Source organism: Dermacentor silvarum, chromosome 10, assembly GCF_013339745.2.
Source record: "Dermacentor silvarum isolate Dsil-2018 chromosome 10, BIME_Dsil_1.4, whole genome shotgun sequence".
Taxonomy (NCBI): domain Eukaryota; kingdom Metazoa; phylum Arthropoda; class Arachnida; order Ixodida; family Ixodidae; genus Dermacentor; species Dermacentor silvarum.
Genome location: NC_051163.1, coordinates 65,356,581 through 65,371,664, shown reverse-complemented (window position 1 = coordinate 65,371,664; position 15,084 = coordinate 65,356,581). Strand labels below are relative to the sequence as shown.

The 15,084-nt window shown below is 45.8% G+C and overlaps 1 protein-coding gene across 4 annotated transcripts; it reads right to left on the bottom strand.

Moving 5' to 3' along the window:
• Positions 1 to 1,744: 1,744 nt before the first annotated feature.
• LOC119465903 (ELAV-like protein 1-B) lies at positions 1,745 to 14,879 on the bottom strand. 4 transcript variants are annotated; one of them, XM_049657742.1, is made up of 3 exons: positions 14,753 to 14,806; positions 13,752 to 13,776; positions 1,745 to 4,205 (listed from the first exon to the last, which is right to left on the bottom strand). In XM_049657742.1, the coding sequence occupies exon 3, from the start codon at positions 3,820 to 3,822 to the stop codon at positions 2,863 to 2,865; it is 960 nt and encodes a 319-aa protein (XP_049513699.1). In that variant the 5' UTR covers positions 3,823 to 4,205; positions 13,752 to 13,776; positions 14,753 to 14,806; the 3' UTR covers positions 1,745 to 2,862. The 4 variants fall into 4 exon arrangements, with proteins under 4 accessions (XP_049513699.1, XP_037582303.1, XP_049513698.1 ...); XM_037726375.2 differs by lacking the exon at positions 13,752 to 13,776 and having other exon boundaries at positions 1,745 to 4,003; positions 14,753 to 14,879; XM_049657741.1 differs by lacking the exon at positions 13,752 to 13,776 and having other exon boundaries at positions 14,753 to 14,857.
• Between the last annotated feature and the right edge of the window lie 205 nt (positions 14,880 to 15,084).

The following is a 15,084-nucleotide window of genomic DNA, read 5'->3' as shown; positions in this document are numbered from 1 at the left end:
CATTCGCAGCGCTCCTACCTCCAACAGCGCGAGCGAGATAATCAAGATACGCGATCATGTGGCCATTCCGATCGCTCTGGAAGCAGCTATAGCACGCCTGGCTCCAACATCGAGAGAGCTCCGCTTCGCTGAAAACCGAGCTAGAGTGCAGCAGGAACCAGTTAAATGTACAATGTTAAATTTGGTGTCGCCAGGCAGACCGAAAAAAAAAAAAAAAAAAACGCAGGCTATGTCCAAGCAGAACTGCCCACGTTCACGCACGTGACGCCGCGTCTCATCGATCAAATCGATGAGACGCGTACGTCGAGACGCGCAACAAGGACAAATTAGACATGGTCTAATTTTGAAGCTGCGAAGTACAATCTTTAAACATATTAGATTCGGCCCCATGATGCATACTTCACAGGCTTCTTTCAGGCTCATCGCATGAGTGGTCGAATTATGTGGAGACATCTTGGCTTTGTTTTGGCCGTCCCCATTCCAATATACAAAGCTATCAAAATCCTACAAAGTGTAAAAGTGGACTAACAGCTGTAAAAACCAGTTGGAATCTCCAGGAACATTACGTAAATGGCAAGGACCATTCTGTGCCAAACACTTGCATAGATGCCACCTGCAAGTCTCCGTTTTCTACAATCATCTCTCGCCAATGTACCAAATATAAAATCTAAACCTAGTCAATATAGACGGAACACTAATGTTAAATGTATAGAAATGACATGTCAATAAGTAGCTTTAGAGCGTATTGCTTTCATGGGCAAACAGCAGCACAATAATCCGCAGCCCAGCAATCAGAAGCAGCTTAAAGTAGGAGACACTGCAATTTGTAACCGGATAGATAAGCTCTCATCTTGACATGCTTTCTAGCGTCCTATATCGTTTACCTTTCTTTTTTTTTATAGTAATTAGCTTTAAGTGGCCAATAGCTGTAACATCCAAGCCACGTCTGCCTCAATGACAAAGGGCTAAAAGAATGTAAGTTCATGAAGATAAGGCAAATCATTAGAAAATGTGACCCTGGCTTCCATGTTGAAAAGAAATGAAACAGAAATCTCAATGTGCACACACGCTAGAATGTGGGTGTCTGAGACTTAAACAAGCATTGGTAAAGCCAATGCCCCATCTGTTTAAAATGCGGTTATTTTCAAAGAATCCCTACTGGATGGTCTCGGCACTTTTGTTGCATGCTGAAACAGCCATAGCAGCTCCTGGTGTCACGTGTATTTACACATTAATGCATACTTTAGGTGCAGAAGACGATGGCAACATGAAAGTGCATATATCTCAGCACGTGTTTGTAAGCCTTTCTTCAACAACTAGATTGCCAGGCATAAAAACAAAAAAATAAGGCTTACAAACACGTAAACCTTTCACCTACAAAAGCAGCATGACTATCTCTTTGCTAAATTGCAAGATGCAAATGCTTGCCAATCTATTCCATGTCATTTAAGGGCATGCACACACGTGCTGTATTCCTTTTGCACATTGTCCTTAATAACCTTCAGTTGTTAGACAACGCTCATCCTGTGTCCTCCCCTTTTGTGTTGCCAGTCATCTTCTGCACCGATTGAAAGAATGCATCCATTCCAACTTGCCCAGCTTTCTACCTTGCTAAAGCATTAAGAATGGCGAAGATAAAGAGCAATATTTAACATCTAAATGGGTCTAACAGTGCTATGTATGCATTAACACATGTGCATACATATGCAACGACCAAACAAACACCATTGAAAACCAAGCAATATTCAGTGAGCATAAGCGATACCAGCTGCTGAGGGGGCTTTTATTCATATCTTCACGATTGCCTGGGGGTAAAGGTGGCAGGGGAGCATTCTCAGCTGATGCTCATATTCAGGATACATTGGTAATACGTTCTCATGCAGACAATTAGAAATGTCTCCTCTGACCAAGAGAATAAAAATAAAGCTGACTGTGTAAATGGCATGAAAGGGAAAAAAAATATATAAAGAATGAATCTACGCGAGCCACACCAAGTGGCTTGTGCACTCACAATGTTTGATGCCTAGACGTCTTCAAAGATTGTAACAATGCTAACAGATGTGAAAGTAACAAGAGGAAAAAAAAAAAAGAATGGCAACAACAATGACACAGCAACTTGAAAGCTACTGCCTGCCTGAACCCAGGGAAAGCTAAACAAAGAAAAAGTACATTTTCCCGAAAATTCAGTTATTGTAAACAAAAAAAATCTCACGATCCTTGCTAACTTAGCGCACTCACGCATCAGAAAGCAAAAAAAAAAAAAAATGAACACCCACACACGCACGCAGGCACACTGATAAAAGAGCAAATCAAGAACAAAAGAAAGAAAAAGCGGGGGACGTGATGACTGCCTGATGTCTGCCATTCCCCAGAAGCTGGGACACAGTCTGCCCGCTCCGCTGCCAATTCATTTTTTCTTGAGCAAGACAAGATGGGGTAGACAAGTAAGGACGATGTCCAATAAGTGAATTCATAGGCAGCCGAAAAAAAAAAAGTGCACATTGAACATCCCCCAAAACGCTACCAGTCCCTAGAGGCGGCCAGCCATATTCTTCTTAGCACACAGGCGACATGTGGCAGCGTGTAGCCAATCCAGAGCGGTTCTCGGAAAAACAATTCAACAATGAATAAGGAAAAAAAAAAATATGTAGGAGGCGCTTCACACTGTCAGTCACCAGCAGAGCATGGACATGGTGCTTCAACTTGAGCTGCATGAAGCCTGTCCCAAAGTCCTGCAAACAGCTCGGAACACTTCCTAGGCCAAACCAGTAGCGCTAATTTCAAGATTCACGAACTGAGTGCAGCACTGTGGTTGATGCTCCTTACAACTGCACGATGATGACCACGGCCAGCCCGAGCCCTTTACTTGGGCTGCTTGAAGGAGACTTGCAGCGGTCGGCCCGCATAGCGGAATCCGTTCAACGCCTCAATGGCCCATACACAGTCCTGGTAGTTGGCCATGGTGACGAAGCCGAAGCCCTTTGACAGGCCCGTGGCTGTGTCACGGATGATGTTCACCTTGGTCACCGTGCCATACTGGGCAAAGAGTTGCCAAAGCGACTTTTCGTCCGTATCGGTCCCAATGTTGTAGACGAAGAGCACGTGCCCGGTCGCGTCTGCTGCAGTTGGAGCAGGAGCCATGCCTCCCATTGGGTACTGGTAGGAGCCCGTCAGTGGGTTGTACCGGTAGCGGCCCTGGGCGCCCCTCATGGGGCCTCCACCACCAGCACCCGGGGGCCCAATCAGCTGACCCTGGGGGCCACGGCCTCCGGGAGGTCGCAGCTTTTTGGAGTTGTCCTCGGCGAACTTGATCAGGAGCGGCTCAGTGGCACCCGGAAGCGTTTGACCCGATAGCGCTGACATAGCAGCCTCGGCATTCTCGCGCAGGTCGTACAGCGCAAAGGCTACCCCCTTGTTGCTCTGTCCTGCGTCGTCCTTGAGCACCCGAAACTGGATAAGCCGGCCAAAGTCAGCGAACAACTTCTCGGCTTGCTCCGGGGGGAAGTGCTTGGGGATGCCGCGGATGTAGAGGTTAGCGTGCTTGATGGTCTCGCCGCCGGGCCGTGCATATGCCACCTTGATCTTCTTGTTCTGCAGCTGCAGGCCGTTCAGTGTCTCGACCGCACGTGCTGCATCGCCGGCTCCCTGATAGTCGACAAAGCCAAAGCCGTAGCTGTAGCCGGTTGCCTTGTGGCGCACAATCTTCGAAGACTTAATGGGACCGATGCTGGTGAAAAGGCTGCGGAACTCTTCATCCGTCAGGCCCTGGGGAAGGTAGTTGATGATGAGGTTTGTCTGGCTGTTGCCCCCGTCACCTTCCATGTTTTCGTCTTGTTCCAGCGTGCCCGTTGGTTCAGGCCCTCACTGCTCCCGTTCGGTTTCGTCTGCTGCTTTCAGCCGCCTTGCCAGAAGTCACGGGACGCACCGGCTGTGAACGTGGCCCTGAATACCCCGGTGGCGAGTTGAAGGGAAGAAAAAAAAAATAGCCCTTCCTCCGTGAACACTGTGGCAGGCGTGACGTCGGTCAGCAGGGTGGCAGAGTTGACAAACCCAGCGGGAGAACAGGAGGGCCCCCAACGTCAGCAACGGGGAGCAGCACCGATGGTGGGTAAAGACGACGGATCCAGGCCGGTAAAAAAATAGTGAGGAAAAAAAAGAACAAAAAAAATTACGAAGAAAAAAAAAACGGGTAAAAAAAACACTGGCTGCAAAAGAGCAAAAGAAGGTGGGAAGGAAGGGGGTCGGTTATCAGGTGCTTTCTTTGTACAGTCCTCTGCCATCATGTCAAAGCATCAAAAAGCGATGGGCACAGAGTCTGCAAGGCAAAAAGGCTAGCACAGGAGAGGTGGGCTGTCATGGTGGCATAGCAATTCATGTACAGAGAAAAAAAAGGCATGCATTGCTAAACCTTTAATGCAGGCTGCGAGGCAACTACAGTGCCATGTGAAACGTCCATACGAAACTGGCAAAAGACCTAATACACTAATAAATGGTCACAAAGGATTCACAGGACGAGCTATTAGTTAGTGTCTTACTCTGTTGTGCTAAGCTGAATCACGAAAAACACATGAGTAAAGCAAACATTGCATTTTAAAATGCAAACGAAAAGATTAAATTAGTCAAATAACCCAACGCACTGACACTCACTGACAGGACCAGCCTGTTATTTTAATGGAGCCACACAATAACACAATGTTGAGGCCTAGTGCTACAGGTCACACTAGCAGCAGTGAAGACAAAGCATTAGAAAATACAACAGGGAATTAAAAAATCACCAGCTCTATACTCCGTTTCATACGACTTCGCTCACTGCTAGCGTTCGCAATCAAAAAAATAGTGTGCCACACATAAAAGATATAGGTACACGTCATGCAATTCAATGCAAAATTAAGCCTCATACTTTTATGTATCATAATATAACATTTATTATACGGAAGGCATTGGAGATCTGATCCCGTTTACCACCTAATGAGCCAGGCAACATGTTTCTGCGACCAGCAGCCACAGTGCTTGCGGTCAGAACGCAGTATTTCACATCCTGAAAGCATGGAGGTGCACAAATGTCTGACAAACTTGCATCCACAAGTCGTAATATATGAAAACAATGGCGCAGAAAGCTGCTGTCGTACAGCTCATACAGAACGGCCGGTCACAGGTTGAGGTAGCCCGGGAATTCGGCATTTCGAAGCAAACTATCTCGGGCTACGTCAAGAATAAAGCCAAGATTCTTGGAGCGACCGAGAAATGTGCTACAGCCGAGAAGAAAAGCCTCCGTCAAGGCACATACCCCAAACTTGAAGAGGCTCTAAATATCTGGTTAGGCACCATGGTTGCGCGGCGCATTCCCATATCTGGTGACCTACTGAAACAAAAGGCCGACACCCTCGCGCTACGGATGGGAATCGTAGGCTGCAAGTTCAGCGACGGCTGGCTCCGCAACTTCAAGAAGCGATACGACCTCGTCTTTAAGAAAATGTGCGGCGAAAGTGGTGCTGTGGACAACACGTTGGTCGCGAATTACCGCACTGACAAGCTGCAGACCTTGCTCAGCCGATACTCGCCGGACGATGTCTTTGACGAGACCGGACTATTTTATAAGCTTCTGCCAGAGAAGACGCTTGCTGTTTCCGGAGATCCTTGCCATGGTGGGAAGCACAGTAAGGAACGGGTTACTGTTCTTTTAGGCGCAAACATGTCCGGAAGTGAAAAGCTACCGCTTTTGGTTATCGGAAAGTCTGAAAACCCGAGATGCTTTAAAGGCATTAGAAGTTTGCCCGTGTTGTATGAAGCCAACACGAAAGCCTGGATTACGCAGCAGTTATTTGAAGGCTACGTGCGCAGGCTCGATAGAAAATTTGAGGCACAAAAGTGCAACGTGCTGCTTTTTGTTGATAACTGCGGTGCCCATGGCCTGATCAATAATTTGAAGGCAATTCAAATCGAATTTTTGCCACCAAATACCACGAGCGTCCTTCAACCCATGGATCAGGGCATCATCAAGAACCTAAAGGTGTTTTACCGGTCACGCCTGCTACGTCGCATGGTGCTGTGCATCGACAGTGGCAAAAGTTACAGCGTGGATTTGTTGTCAGCTGTTCACATGGTTGCCGATGCCTGGAAGGCACTGACAGCAGGCACAATCCACCGCTGTTTCCGCCACGCAGGATTTGTTGCCGGCGTTGAATCGGACGCTGCAACGCAGGACCCTGCACCTGAACTGCCGGCTACTGTGCCGGACATGAGCGGAGACGAGTTGATAGAAGACCTGCGAAGCAGCGGCGTGCCCATTCCGGCCACAGTGAACTTCGGAAACTTCGCTAATGTAGACAGTGCCACAGTGTCCTGTGCCGAGCTCACTGACGAGGAAATCGTTAATGAAGTGCTCGCGCCCGTGGAAGAAGACTCCGACTCTGAGGAAAACGCAACGTGTGCTGCGGGGCCAACGAATACGGAAGGCATTGGAGATCTGATCCCGTTTACCACCTAATGAGCCAGGCAACATGTTTCTGCGACCAGCAGCCACAGTGCTTGCGGTCAGAACGCAGTATTTCACATCCTGAAAGCATGGAGGTGCACAAATGTCTGACAAACTTGCATCCACAAGTCGTAATATATGAAAAAGTTATTCTGTAGAAAGCATCATGCATCAAAAACAACTGAACAGTTAAACTTGCGGCGGAAGACTTTTATGATTGCACTAATAGCATCCACAGCATTGCCTGCTACCTATGAAACAGATGAGATATTTACATTATTACATCCTTAGTATTCTATCTCTTAGTTGTGAACTGCCCTTGCCAAGGTGCACCAGTAAGGCGTAAAAGATAAAACAACTCTCTCTACATTAACATAGTCACAGACAAAGCAAGGGTAAATTGCTTGTTTTTAATTGATTTTTTTAATGAGTTTTACGTGCCAAAACCACAATCTGATTATGAGGCACGCCGTAGTGGGGGACTCCGGAAATTTTGACCACCTGAGGTTCTTTAATGTGCACCTAAATCTAAGTACACGGGTGTTTTCGCATTTCGCCCCCATCGAAATGTGGCCGCCGTGGCCGGGATTCGATCCCGCGACCTCGTGCTCAGCAGCCCAACACCATGGCCACTGAGCAAAAACGGCGGGTGATTAATTGAAATGTACAAATGATGAAGTAAAGAAAAATGAAAGTGGACAACAATAAAAATAAAAAGAGAAAAAAAAAAACTGGCCACAGGCGAGATATCCGAACCCAGATCTTCACATTACGTGTGTGATGCTATCACCGACTGAGCTACCACAGCTGTGTCATTCTCTCCTTGAACACACACAAAACTCACTCTGATATTTGCAACCAGAAAACTTGCTGAAATGCAGCTATGGCTGGAGTACTAGTAATAAACAGCTTTATGTCAAGGAAAAGGAACAAAACTCGAATGGCAAACTTAACAAATTGTTCTTGTCAAATTTATGTTGCTCACGTTACAATAATGTCTAGAATTAAAAAATATATATATATTCTGAGATCACACGTGCCAGAATCACAATTCGATTATGAGGCCCGCCATAGTGGCGGACTCTGGATTAAATGTGACCACCTGGGGTGCCTTATCATCATCATCAGCCTATATTTAGGTCCACTGCAGGACGAAGGCCTCTCCCAGTGATCTCCAATTAGCAGTCTTGCGCTAACTGATTCCAACCTTGCGCCTGCAAATTTCCTAACTTCATCACCCCACCTAGTTTTCTGCCGTCTTCGACTGCGCTTCCCTTCTCTTGGTATCCATTCTGTAACTCTTATGGTCCACCGGTTATCCATCCTACGCATTACATGGTCTGCGCAGCCCAGCTCCATTTTTTTCTCTTAAGGTCAATTAGAATATCGGCTATCCCCGTTTGCTCTCTGATCCACACCGCTCTCTTCCTGTCCCTTAAAGCTAGGCCTAACATTTTTCGTTCCATCGCACTTTGTGCGGTCCTTGACTTGTTCTCGAGCTTCTTTGTTAACCTCCAAGTTTCTGCCCCATATGTTAGCACCGGTAGAATGCAATGATAGTACACTTTTCTTTTCAACGATAGTGGTAAGCTCCCAGTCAGGATTTGGCAATGCCTGCTGTTTGCACTACAGCCAAATTTTATTCTGTACATTTCTTTCTGATGATCAGGGTCCCCAGTGAATAATTAAACATGCCTTAATGTACACCTAAATCTAAGCACACGAGCGTGCTTACATTTTGCACTCATGGAAACGTGGCTGCCTGCAGCTGGGATTGAACCCGTGACCTTGAGTTCAGCAGTGCAATGCCACAGCCACTAAGCTATCGCAGGTTCCTTCAACAAATATAGTCAATTTAAAAATCATTGCAACAAATGCTTGCTTTGTGGCATACAGAAAGCGTTGGTGAACGTACGCACTGCTACAACTGATAAGTATGCAAACTTGCATTCGGCCATTAAGACCAATGCACCATTGAAAGCATTGCACTAATAGTTCCTTAACGTAAAATTTAAGAGTGGTGGAGCAACCATTGGCGCATGCAAAAATCTGATTTGGCGCAGTGTCAAACTTTATATCTGTACACTAGATATGGTCTCAAGTTTAACTGAAATAGTCAATAAATATGCCGTCGTCAGCTTCCGGCACACAGTGAGACATTGAGCTAAAAATTGCCAAACTAATTTTATTAAGTTTTAATAGAATTACCTTCCCCGTGTATATATTGTGCTACGAGGCCACTTCTGCAATTTCGACTTGCTACAGGCATTGCACATTCAGCACAATTAAAACGAGCAAGAACAAAAAAAGTTTACGGAGCTAGAGCATGTCAACAAGACCACACTCTGGGATGAAGTTACAGCAAAGACGTCCACACATTCTCTGCAGAATAACTGAGCTGTGGAACATGTAAAAGCTGAATAAAGTACAACTACAGCATATGCTCTTTCGATTGTTCAGGGGTGCAAAGGTAGCTCCCACTGAGAAGTACACGTATTACAAGATAGTTTTAAAGTGGCAAAGTTACCAACTGTGCTAGACAATGTGCAACTGGACATTTTCCGAGGCTTCTTTTTGATCCGACATGCTTGATGCCAGCTTTGTGCCATGATTGTACAAATGCCGAACTGCCGAACACAAACAAAAAGACTGTACTGCGGCTGTACATTGGAACATGTACGAAAACAGCAAATGGAGAAACAACAGTATCAGCTATATCCATGGCTATGGCCGCTCCATCGACTTTCAGGATGACGACGCTGCCGACATGCTTTAGGTTTTCGTTTTAGTTTTACTACCGAGACAGCATCACCTAGAGGTGGCTTTGTTCTTATTCTTTAGTTGCCGCAGGCTCAACACAGTTTTCTGCTAAAATGGTGTTTTGGAGCAGGACGGCGCAAAGGTCCGCTTTTGGCGCAATTTGGCACAGCTGCTCTACCAATGAATGGCAGCGTGCGAACTGTTTTCAGAAAGGAACACGCTGCTGGGCAATTGGTGCACAATCATTTCTGCGCGACATAGACAACCACTAAAGGAATATACGTACAGACACACCGAGAAGTGTTGAAGGAAGATAGGGTCACAACAAAGATTAGTATTGTGTTTGATGGTTCATCTCCTGCACCAGACTACTTGTCATTGAATGAGTGCCTTGGGACAGGCATAAACTTAAACCCGAAGTTCCTTATATTTCAACAATACCACATAGGACTCAGCTCTAACATCCAAAACGCATTTATTCAACTTTCTATAATGGAGAAGGATAGCAATGCCTTTCGGTTTTAATTTGATACCTTCCTTCCATTCTTCGCCCCACTTTGTGATGTGTCAGTTTCTGGCCATTTAGGGCCAAATTGGGACACTAGATATCACTAGTGGTCACTAGAAATTAATGAATAAATAAAAAAGTACAATGGTCAGTTTTTCCCCAGCATGAAAGCTCAATTAACCATTACACAACAAGCGCATTACACCCCCCCCCCCCAAAAAAAAAAACAGGTAGAATAAACTAGCTCAGGCAGCGCTTGAGATGCTCGGCGCTCAAGGCTTGCACAGTAACCATTATGGAAAGCGAGCACACATCTTTAGCTGACGATGAAAAATGAAAATTACGGGTCGTGTTCGTCCCCAAAATTCACTAAGCGTCTCATCGTACTGCGGCGCGTTTCTACAAGGTCAAGCACGTCGTGTGAATAAACACGTTTTAATCCTGAATAAAAGCAGAAAGCACCGCTTTTTCTGCAAGGTTCACGGTGGTAGCTGAGGCACATGTTTGTCACTGAAATCTGCAGCACGGCTCTTGTAATGAGCAAGCTATCGCTTACAAAGCTATCAGCCCACGGTTAGTCCTGCCATTTTTTAGGTGCGAAGCAGCTTATGCGCCCAGCTGTCGGTGTCTCCTGTCGTAGTCGCGGTAAGCAAGCAGCTCGTGCTCACGCTCGGCACGCGCTCGTGCCACTGCTCCCGCGTTCGTCGTCTTCCACAGCTGGCTGCGTTGCCGCTCATCATTCCAGTGTAGAATTTCACTTCTCTTCTGTCGTCGTAATGGGGAGGCCGCGTTTACGGGGTTATGAGCTATGGCTTAAGGCAGTATGAGCCCATTAGCGGTGGATCACAGCACGCCTCCCACCTCCCCAGGTTTCACGTTAGTGGAGCTGCATTTAGCTCAATGGGTCATTTGACACTTACACATAAAATTTAATTCACCGCTCAAACCGAGCCTACGACTTAACTCGTACTAACTGTAACTAATAAAAACTAACAGTTTGCCATATTGCTGAGGGAGTTAAAAAAAACAATGATGGTGTCGCTAATACTTTATGGTAAAAGACATCAAGCTTGTCCTAAAATAATACTAGTGACGGCTTGGCCGCACGGCAAATTTTTCTTTTTCCCTAGGTATTCAGACTTGCCCACTAGAATGACTTCAGAGAAAGGTTGTAAATATGGCAGTTGCCTGTGTGGCATTTCTATCACACTTTTCTGCAATTAACGGACACAGCGCACTGCTAGTACTCGAAATTAAGTAGGACATTACGTCCCATACTGTAAGCACAAAGGTGCACACTTAATGCGTAATTTGATGTAACCTTGTATCTACTAATTACATGAAGTAATTACTCCATTGTAAGTGCCACAGATCAAGAAATACACTGTGAAACACACGGAGTGAGAATTATCTATGACCGTACTACAGTACTGCTTTTGCAGCATAGCCTGATAAGTATGAAACGGAGTATAGTATCCATAAGTCTACATACACTAATGTCAAGGTTTCAAACAACACAAACACTTGAGCATGTGATAGTACTCAACACATGCATCATGACTCAAGCATACATTCTGCACCAATACGAAAGGGAACACTTAATGAGTCAAAAGACCCTCAACTCACTATTTGCGACGTACCTTAAGTTGAATCCCCCCCCCTCGTTTTTTCATTTTTTTTTCACAGCAGAAATAAAGAAATTACTAGCAGTAAATGCAAATCTGGTATTTCCTTTCATATTGGCCTACAGTGCACACTTTCTGAAAACGCTGCATGCAACTTAAGACCAAGTGGTTATATTAGCTATGCTGAGCAATGGCGTTCATACAACTGTACCTTCCCTAGTTCTATGCAATAACACTTTTTAACTGCATTAACAGATCACTTAAGTTTGCTAGCGCAAGCAGGCACAACAGTGATCCAACCAGCATGGAAGTGTCGGGAGATCATGTGCTTTGGATAAGTATATTCACTGACTTGCATAGTGCAACATGGATTCGTTTCTTTGACTTTGCAATTTTAAGTTTGCCTCTAATTTTCTTGTACAGCTTGGAAGTCTCACACTACTGCCAAAAAGCGTTGCAGAATTTCCTATTTTTTTCCACTCTTACAGCCGTTTCACACAAGAATCTCATAAAATTGTGGCAGTGCTGCTAGCAGTAGCGACCATTATGTGAGCAAACAGCGCTCCAGATAGACTCACAAACTTGAATTCATATGCCACAGCATGTTATCAGTGATGTTCAGAAAACTGTAATCCTAGTAATGTTACATGACCGTGACATCGCAGTTGCATTGGGTGCATTAACTTAAGCTCGATTGTGCTCCAGTCGCTAGAGCGCGCTCTAAGTAAACTTAACAGGGACTTCAGGTGCGTGGGAGCTCGTGCCTGCGTGGTGACGTATTTCCGCTCTCCTTGCACTTTTCACCCTTTCATAGTGCAGTTGTAAAGCCCCTCAAAGCAGTTGGCGAGTTGCATGCACTGTATAGTTTCGCGCAAAACTTGGACATGACTGCGTGATCCGACGCATTTAGTATGTAGTCAAATGGCTGTCCTTCAGAGACGGATTGGCTACATGTTTCATTGGTCCCATAATTCTGCACGCCTCAAATGATAATGCTCTCCGTCCTCCTGCGATCTGCAATGAATTACTACGTTCAACGTACCGCAGAGCAGAAAGAACTTGTGTGGTGCAGTACCGCTGATAGGAGCGCAAACAGCTTGCATCACAAACGTAGACACCGTTGCTACCTCCGTCTCCGCATGTCGAGTTCCTCGAGCTCAACATTGTTGATCAAGAATTGCAGCAGCTCGTCAGCGGTGCCATGTTCACGAAGCGTGAAATGCGACAGCAGATGCGGAAGCGACAACACTCGTCAGATGATGCATTGGTGTTCCCAGGCACAGTCGCTGTTAAGCTATACTCCAAAGGCGCGACGCCTGAGTGCAATCGAGCGCGTGGCTTTGGAGTTCAGAGCGCGGAAACTTAATGTGTATATTGGCTGGCTAGGCATCAGCCAAACTGAGCCAATGCTTTATAATCATGAGCAATGTGTGAGGAAACATCAAGTTCCTTTTCAAGCAATGATTACCCATAATACAAGGATCAGAATCTGGCATGTTGTGTACCAAGTAGCTTTTTCCCTCAGCACTTAGTCGCATTGAAAGCTTTTATGCGGACGTGTGTTTAGCTGCTGCAGTTAGGGTGTTCCATTTAATATTGCTTGAGAGGGTACGTCCCAACATTCCCATGCTAGCGGCCACAGAAACCTGCATGAATGCCAATGCCAAAATTCCTGCTATGCATGTTTGTATAAATTTCTGAAGTTCACTTCTACTGGCACATTCAGGCAGGACATGACAGACAATGTCTAAGTATGCTACAAAATGGTGGCACCACACAAGGAAGGCAAAGTTGCTTGACAGCCCCCAAACAGCAACGGAAAAAAAAAAAAAGACATTGCCTGTTCACCTACGTTGAATGTGCCAGCAAACAAACAAGAGGCACTTCTCACACAATTCGCCAACCATGACAGCCCAATAAAAAAGCACTCTCCATCAGCAAAACCCTCCAGCGAGTCCTCTCCCACACGGAATTCATTTCACACACAACAAAGCTTCGACCACGCCATCAGCACAGTTGACAGATCAAACTGTCTTCCAACCCGACTTACTGTATCTGGATGCAAGTTATAACACCAATAAATCCAAAAGAAGCTAGTTCTGTGGGAAACAGTGAATGCGATCTTGGTTTGACATTTGTGTCCAATGGCACGAAACATTCAGCCCATAAGTAAAGAGACATTACCCAGGTAACATGCCACTAATGCTGCTAGCTGGACTGTCACGACAAAGGATGCCTTTACCTTCAATCAAAATTTGTAACGCGAAAAAATTTAGTGATGAACCCGTAGTTGTGCGAGAGGACTCTTCTGGGAGGCAAAAATATTAAAAGCAATACTGCGAAAAAGTTACAGAATGAAATGAAATAGAAAAAAATTTCTTACAAAAAGACGCCCTCAATGTGCGTTACTAGAAGAGCAAAAAAAAAAAAAAAAGATACACATGTTATACATCAGTGAAATCGCACCAGCACAAGAAAAAAACACTTTTTTTTCTTTACAATAAACATGAGCACGCTTTTGCTCAAGATCTACAAGGTAAGCGCACAAGCGACTGGCTTCGCGGCTCCAAATGAGATCACGACAAAAAAAAGAAAGAAAAATGAAAACACCGACCGGCGGGAAGTACAGAAAAACAAACGCGGTCCTGCACGTTTCCCGAAAAAGCGTGAAAGGCTAATGGCACCGCACCGACGCATGCGCTGTGGGCACCTGGGTAGGGGTGATCGAATAAAGCGCGGGGGTCTCAACCTTCAACATCGCACGAGCAAGGCAGCGTCATTTCGCAAACGTGCGCGCGAAAAAACGTTCATTAAAAGCGAACATCGCACACTACGAACACGCCTGTATCTTCATACCGCGGCCCCACCCAACCTTGTCTAGAAAGAGAAATAAACAACAAAAACGCCGGAGTAGCTGTTAGCGCGCAAGAACCGGCATTCTCAAATGCGCGTAGCACACGGTAGGCCAGAAGCCAAGCGTGTTCAATGAACGGATGCCGGCCGGAAGCCCGCGGATCATTCGACGTAAACCCCTTAGAACGTTTTCGAAAGGTCGTGTGGCATTAGCGAGTAGAAGAATGACTATCGTGCGCGCCGGTAGTTGCTACCCCAACTTAACAAGACGTCGCCGCGTAAAACAAAACAAAAATATGTATAACAAGATTAACAACTCCCGCCGACGCTGCCGCCACCATAAACGTTAGGCCTAACGTGGTCAGCGTGCATTGGCGCCGACACCGCTTACAATTGGAATCGATAGCTCTGGCAATGGACACAAATGAGAATATCTCGTGCCGGTACGAGTACGCACTGTACGCGCTGTATAAGCAGAAAAATGTGGGCAAAACGTGCGTATTCGGCGAAAAAGAAAAAACGGTTACTCACAAAGACAGAAATTCACGTCATAGACGCTGCTGCATGAATTTTTGGAAGCGGACCACTGGCCACCTGCCGGCGCAAAGGGCAACCACGTTGATCGATAAACTCCGCATCATGGCGCGACGGCGCGCGTTTACTGTGGATTTCGGAATTCACTCGCTTGTACTTCGGCAGTTAGTGGACGTTGTACTGCTTATTTCCATGCGGTTAGAATAAACTACAGCGACCAAGCGTTTGCCTGTGAGCACGTTGAAGTTCAGAGTGGCCTCAATACATTCTCATCTTAGCACTTCGAAAAGTTTTCACCAATAAGTGTGGTCATAATTGTAAAAATAAAA

What these genes read in the sequence shown, in the direction of transcription:
- LOC119465903 (XM_037726375.2), bottom strand. Translation starts at nt 3,822, where the DNA reads ATGGAAGGTGACGGGGGCAACAGCCAGACAAACCTCATCATCAACTAC.